Source organism: Cervus elaphus, chromosome 15, assembly GCF_910594005.1.
Source record: "Cervus elaphus chromosome 15, mCerEla1.1, whole genome shotgun sequence".
In the NCBI taxonomy this organism is placed as follows: domain Eukaryota; kingdom Metazoa; phylum Chordata; class Mammalia; order Artiodactyla; family Cervidae; genus Cervus; species Cervus elaphus.
In genome coordinates this window covers 93,030,686-93,037,180 of record NC_057829.1, presented here as the reverse complement: position 1 = coordinate 93,037,180, position 6,495 = coordinate 93,030,686, and the positions used below count along the sequence as shown (strand labels likewise).

The following is a 6,495-nucleotide window of genomic DNA, read 5'->3' as shown; positions in this document are numbered from 1 at the left end:
CTGAGTTTTTTTCCACACAACTGCACCAATTTTAAAAACAGATGCTTTCCACTGACTGGTTTTCTTTTTAAGAGAGAACTTTAAAAAAATTTATGTGCATAAAAACTATTTTTTCAGCTCTAAGTTAGGAGCAAAGGAATTTCCAGTTTTAAAGTTTTGAGGAAAGCAATGCATTTATGTAATTTCATTTAAAAAATGCTGAGGGGTAAATCCCAGTAGCTACCTATTCCAAAAGACGTTCTTTCTTTTCCCCATCACGGCTCAGCTCTGTGACAGAATCCGACAGGACATGGGGCCTGGGTTGCGGACGAGGTGACCTGGACTGCAGCCTGCAAAGGGCCCGGAGCGCCAGAGGAGGAAACACAATCAAACGTTGTTTTCACCAAAATCAATTTTATTGCTTAGGGACCGGAGCGGTCATTTCCAAAGGCCTCCAGAGTGACCAACAGCTGAAACCCTGCTACACAGAAATCACCGTGGGCCGAAACGGCCATGCGGCACGTGGACAGAGTAACCACAGCTTGACACACCCTGATCTTTCTGTCGAGGATGCAGACTCGGCCGGTGGACGCCAAACCGCTTGCGACGGTAGTGATTCACCTAAAGCAAGCATCGCCCCGGCGCCTGCACCCAGCCCGGGAGTTCTGTAGTGTTAAAGCAGATCAATAAACGTCATTTGTGTTTCACCCTCGGGCCGGGTGCCACCTCTGCTGGGTGTCGGGGGCAGGGACGTGCGGCAGGGTCACGACGAGCTGTGGGAGGCGCGGCAACCGGGCACGCATACAGTTTGTTTCTCTTAATAGTTTATATACAGCCCATGTTAAAAGCGGTTTCTATCGGAAGCAGACTAGGCTAGTTTTATTTCTCCCATGATATTATTGTTTTATGTAGAATACTTGGCACCATAGAACAGTAACAAAAGACGGACAAAACGGTTTACAAAATTCTTGAAAGGTACACCCGAGCTAGCTATAAACTTCACATTCAGTTCTTGATACGCAGAAGGCGGCCTAGGAGTCTGTGCGCGCATGAGCGCCGCGGGCCGCCCGAGCCCCGCCGTACGCCCGGGCGCAGTCCCGGCTTGACAGGCGTGTGTGGGCGCGCAGGCGACCGGCTCCCAGACTCAGTTCCACTGCTGATAGGACACTCAAGCATTCATACTGGAAAGTATATTTAGCGTAAGTTTTGGTAAGGTTTATAAATTATTTTTAAAAAGTATATATTTATATATATTTATATATATAAAAATGGAAAGCAGCTGCAGTGTGACTCAGAAGCCATGTAACATGGCATCAGAGTGACGACGGGGAGGGGCCTCCAGAGCGGAAGCGGGGGCCTCGTGCCCCCAGTGTGGAGCCTGGCCGCCGGCTCAGCCCCCGCCGCAGGGTGACTCAGCCCCGCGGGGTTTCTGCGCCCGAGAAGCTCCTCCACGCTGACAATGATTAAAAGTCGAAAACCGTGACATCTAAAATACACATCTTTTTGCTGTCTATTAGAGTTTTGGCAACAGGACTGTGACTCGTTAAAAAAAAAACCCAATGTTTCTACTTGATGCCGCATGGACAGACACGACGGTGAGGTATGTGAGGCTTGTCCGGAGCGCCGTCCGGGGCTGAAGCAGAGTGTGGGGCCGGCCGTCTGGCGGTGGCGCTCGGGCGGTCTGGACGCAGCTGTCGGAGGACGTGGGCCCTGGTGCTACGGGGGGGTCTCGCCGGGGGTCCCCTCGAGGCGCTGGCATCGCCTCCCTGCCGTGGAATCAGGCGTTGGTTACAGAGGCACACACACCAGGAAAAGCTCAGAAAGGTGAACTCGAGGGAAGGAGGCATATTTACCACCACGTCACTGCACCACACAACACTTGTGCACACGTGCGTGAGGTTTACCTGCCCCGGGCGCGATGCGGAAGGCCAGGAACACGGGCTGCGGGGGAGAAGAGAGGTCGTCAGGGCCGACCGTCCACGGCCAGCGGGCCCAGCGCCGGACCCTGTCCTGGGGAGCTGGCCCTGGGCGACCCGAGGCGGGAGGCAGAGGGCCTTCGTGCTCCACAGAGACAGCATTATTTCCACATAGAAACCGGTGTAAAAGCTCATTTCAGAGCCGCGATTCAGGCCCCGAGAACACAGGGAAGGACGGAGCCTGGCTGGGGATCCAGCCGCTGGGTCACGTGGGCGGCCGGCCTGAGAAGGGGAAGTGGTGACCGTCTCTCCCGGGCCGCCGGGGACACAGGACCCGTGGCCCCACGCCCCTCAGAGGGGCTGCAGGCTGGGGGCCGGGCAGAGTCACACATCCAAGGTTGGTCTGGGAAGACTAGGCGGTTCCCTGAAGCTGGGCGGTGATACGGACATCTCCCCCAACCCGGGCGGCAGGGGCGGAGGCCAGTAAGGTGCTCGGGTGCAGGCTCGGAAACACCTCCAGAGGGACCAGGGGGCACGGTCCTCTGGCAGACACGGACTCCGTCTCTTTCTGCTGTGACCAGTCTCCTGTCTTCCTACCCACCTGCCTCACCACCCCCTACGCACCTGCTGGTGCTCCATTAAAATCAAACACAGGCAGACTCGGCCACGTCTGTGAAGCCGGACCAGGAGGCGGAGGGTGGGTCAGGAGGAGCACCCCGACAGCCCCGCCCCCCACGCCCCCCACACCCCCGCACCGGTCGGTCACCTTGTGGTCTCCCATGCAGACGTTGGGCCCGATGTGGTCGTAGGTGACGACCTTCTCCTCGCTCTCCGACTGGGAAAAGCAAACAGAGGAAGAGATGTGGAAGGCAGAAGTGGGGGGCTTCCTGGGCAGCAGCAGGGACAGCCTCTGTGGCTGTGCCACCCTCTGCCACCCTGCCCACTCCTCCCTGGGGCTCCAGCCGGCTCAGAACCGCCAGTGAGCCGCTGGCCCCCAGGAAGGAGCGGCCGGAGGCAGCACTCGGCCCCTGCGCGCGGGGGGGAGGGCTCCGGCCTCGGGGCGGGGGTGGCAACCTTCCTTGGGGGCCGGAGGCAACGTTCCCTGGGGGCTGGCGTGGCCTCAGCTCACGGCCATCAGGGCAGATGGGAGCTCTCCTTCCAGGTGTGTTCCTGTCACCAGAGAGTCCCACCTTGTCTCCATTTTCCCCCTTGGCATTTGTTTTTGACCCAGAACTCCCTGTTCACAGGAGAACAGATGCCCCTGAACGCACAGGGCTGCGCGCTCAGGCCTCCCCGCCGCCAGCCTGCGGGCGCCGCCCAGGACGTGCTGCTGGTGGTCAGTCCCGGCTCCAGCTGGGCAGGGCTTTCACAGCCGCGGCTGAAGCCTCTGAGACCATAAACTGAATTATCCTTAATGCAGTAGGAAAAGTAAGGTCAGCTTTACTTTCCAGCGTGGTCGTCTGCCAGGAACTGCGACAACAGACCCCCGCACATCCGTGGTGGCCGCAGCGCCTCCCTGGAGTGGGAAGCATTCATCAAACGCAGCGTGGTAATTTACAAAGGCAGCATAAAATTGTGGATTTCCAAGTGCATAATCGTGAGACAGATAAACAGATCACAGCGGGCTTCTCACACCTCCCTGCGCATCCATCACGGCGGCCGCCCCCTCCGAGTTCGGGGCGGGAAGCAGAACCGACATGACGCTGAGCTGACCGAGCGTGGCATGATGGATGATGCCGCGGAAGCCGCGGCGAGGCGGCTGCTGGGCCGGTGACGCCCGCCACCGTGGGAGCCCCAGGGGAGGGCCCGCCGGGGACCCCCTGGCCAGGAAGGCTCCTGGCCCTCTCCACAATGGGCCGCCCAGCCAGGCTCCGTCCCCACGAGTCTGCAGCATCAAACCTCCGGCCCGAGAGCGGAGACGAGGCCACTCACAGGTGGTCTTCTGCTGTCCGCTTTCCTGGACTCTGCAGCCCTGGGTGCCTCCCGACACCAGGCACTCCGGCTGTCCTGGTAGCTTCACCGCAAGATGTCTTTTCCCTGGAAGATGACCCTCACCTCCTCTCTGCCCCGATGAACCCGCTCTGGCCGCAGCTCGGGGCTCTGCTGGCCCAGTGCACTCGGAGCTGGCAGGTGTGGCCCACCGTGTCCACTGTCCACTCTGCTTCCTCTCGGCCCATCATGGAGCCCCGGGGGCAGGCCCGGCAGGGGGCGCGGGGCTGAGTCTGAGGCCACACGTGCGTGCAAGGTCTGTGCGGTCAGGGCCCGCCTGTCCCTTGCGGCTTACATTGTGAAGGCTGCTCATGGGAGGGCCCACGGCCCGTCCTCCGTGCTGGGCTCTGGGGGCCTGCCCGCCAGCTGTCCAGCCAGCCCCCAGGCCCCGTCACAGCGCACTCAATGCAGCCTCCATGCACCCAGCCCAGTTCAGGAGGTCTCTCCCTGGGAGCTGGCTCACAGCAGGGCGTCCAGGGCTGCCCGCCCCGGAAAGACCAGCAAGATCTTCCGTAGGGGGTGCCACCGGGCCGCAGGTGGGGGTCGGCGTGCACCTGGCTGGTCCCAGAAGCTCTGCCCTCCCGGCAGCGTCTCTGGATGAGGCTCTGGGCCCCGGAGGCAGACAGGACTCCTCAGAGCAACCGCGGGGGCCATGCAGGCTGGTGACCAGAGCCCTGGACGTCCTGGGTTGAGGTTGGGGGAACACTCGCCCCATCCTGACTGGCTGCCCACGTCACTCAGAGGCAGGACTGCTGCCCTCATGAATCAATGCACTTCATTATTGTATTTTTTCACTGATGGGGTTGACAAAACCAGTGCAGATATTGATTCTTGAGAGCAGTCCTTTTGTGTTAAACGTGGGTATTGAAAACCCCAGGAATCGAGAGGCTACAGGAGCTGGAGCCCCCGCCCCCCGCCCCAGCACTGCAGCAGCCTCCAGTCCCGGGCGTTCGTGTGACTCAGCTCAGATTTACAACTTAAGGAAATAGGACGATTTCACAGCTCAGGAGCTCTTTCGAGGACAAGAGCCCATTGACTTCTCCGAGCACGCAATAAACTGAAACGACTCCTGACGCCCTGGCGACCGACAGTTTACGCTGTTTTGACCCCAGAACCTGGGCTGCATCCCAGCCCGAGGACTGCGGGCGGGCGGCAGGAGGGAGCCCCCAGGCCAGGCCCGCCCCCCAGGTCGGCCCGCCCCCAGCCGGCCCGCCCCGCCCCCGGCCCTCCAGGCCTCACTCACCCTGAGGATCAGCTCCTTGGCGGACGGGGACATGAGTACGCGGTCACACCAGGCGGGGCAGCGGGTGTTCATGTACTGCCGGCCCTGGCTGCAGTCCTCACTGTACGGGTAGCTGGGGATACAGGACAGGCGCGGTCAGCAGCCGCCGCCAGCCCCCCTGCAGCCCCTCCTCCACGTGGGGGAGGCCCCGCGGCCCGCACCCCAGAAAGGCCCAGCCTGTCCGGGGGACAGAGAGGCGACAGAAGCTTCCAGAACCACTGTCCCTCCCAGCACTTCAGATAAATCCCCCCAAGTACGCGGCTCGTCTTCTCAACTTGGCTTTGCTTCTGGACGCAGCCTAAAGCACAAACCTTCAGGATGCCTGTGGACGGCTGGCTGACCCGTTCCTTTGCCCTCAGCACGTGTCCTGTGCCCCCGTGTGTGGGAGGCCTGGACCATCGGGACAAACGTCCTGGTCCCCTCCTAAGCACCAGGCCAGGCACACAGCCTTCTTGGTCAAATATCACCATTTTCAGTTCAGTTCAGTCGTTCAGTCATGTCTGACTCTTTGTGACCCCATGAACCGCAGCACACCAGGCCTCCCTGTCCGTCACCAACTCCGGGAGTCCACCCAAACCCATGTCCATTGAGTCAGTGATGCCATCCAACCATCTGATCCTCTGTCGTCCCCTTCTCCTGCCCTCAATCACCATTTTATATTTATCATTACAGACAAGAACCTACACATGGTCCAACTCTGAATTAGGGACCACGGAGGAGTCCAAGAAGCACTCCCTAACCTTTAACACAAAGGTGGACCTGTCCGCTGCAGGGAGGTGGCCCCTGCTGGCCTCATCTGGGCGATGCATGCTGTCCCTGTGTTAAACGCATTTTTGTTTTTCACAAAAGTGGACGCTGGAGCTTTTTCCGTAATAATTTGTCCTGTAAAAGCATCTCTCCCCACGTGGAGCACTCATCCATACTTGGGAAGGGATGAGTCCCTGTGGAGAGTTAGACACTCTGCCTGGGCGGAGCCAGGACATGTGCGTCTGCCCAGTGTGTTGGTCACGGTCGCCCCAAGGCACACACCTGGGCAGAGCCCCATGCAGGGGGCTCAGCAGCCCACTCCCAGCCAGGGCACCCGACCGCAGCCAGCTGCCCGGGACCCTGCTTCCTGTTTGCTCCCAGACCCGTTTCAGCAGCAAACATCTATCCAATGTTGGAGGCGTTTTGGTTACTTCTAGGTTTGGGGAGTTCTTGGCTGTGATGGGTGGACCCCCATGGGCCCAAGACCCTGTTGGGGGCTGGAAGGTAGTCTCTGTGCTCATGGCCACACAGACAGGGCCCCGCCCCACACCACACAGGCAAAGCCACGGGAATTATTCCTGG

The 6,495-nt window shown here is 60.0% G+C and overlaps 1 protein-coding gene across 2 annotated transcripts in view; it reads right to left on the bottom strand.

The window, feature by feature from the left end:
• Nucleotides 1-373: 373 nt before the first annotated feature.
• INPP5A (inositol polyphosphate-5-phosphatase A) overlaps nt 374-6,495 on the bottom strand; it is a 149,801-nt gene continuing 143,679 nt past the window's right edge. Inside the window, exons 13-16 of one of the 2 annotated variants that reach the window (XM_043926763.1) lie at nt 5,128-5,239; nt 2,662-2,730; nt 1,884-1,920; nt 374-1,745 (exon numbers count right to left, since the gene is read on the bottom strand). In XM_043926763.1, coding sequence (XP_043782698.1) covers nt 1,696-1,745; nt 1,884-1,920; nt 2,662-2,730; nt 5,128-5,239 — 268 coding nt within the window. In that variant the 3' untranslated portion in view covers nt 374-1,695. Of the gene's footprint in view, nt 1,746-1,832; nt 1,921-2,661; nt 2,731-5,127; nt 5,240-6,495 lie in introns of both variants that reach the window. The other variant, XM_043926764.1, reaches the window with a different exon arrangement.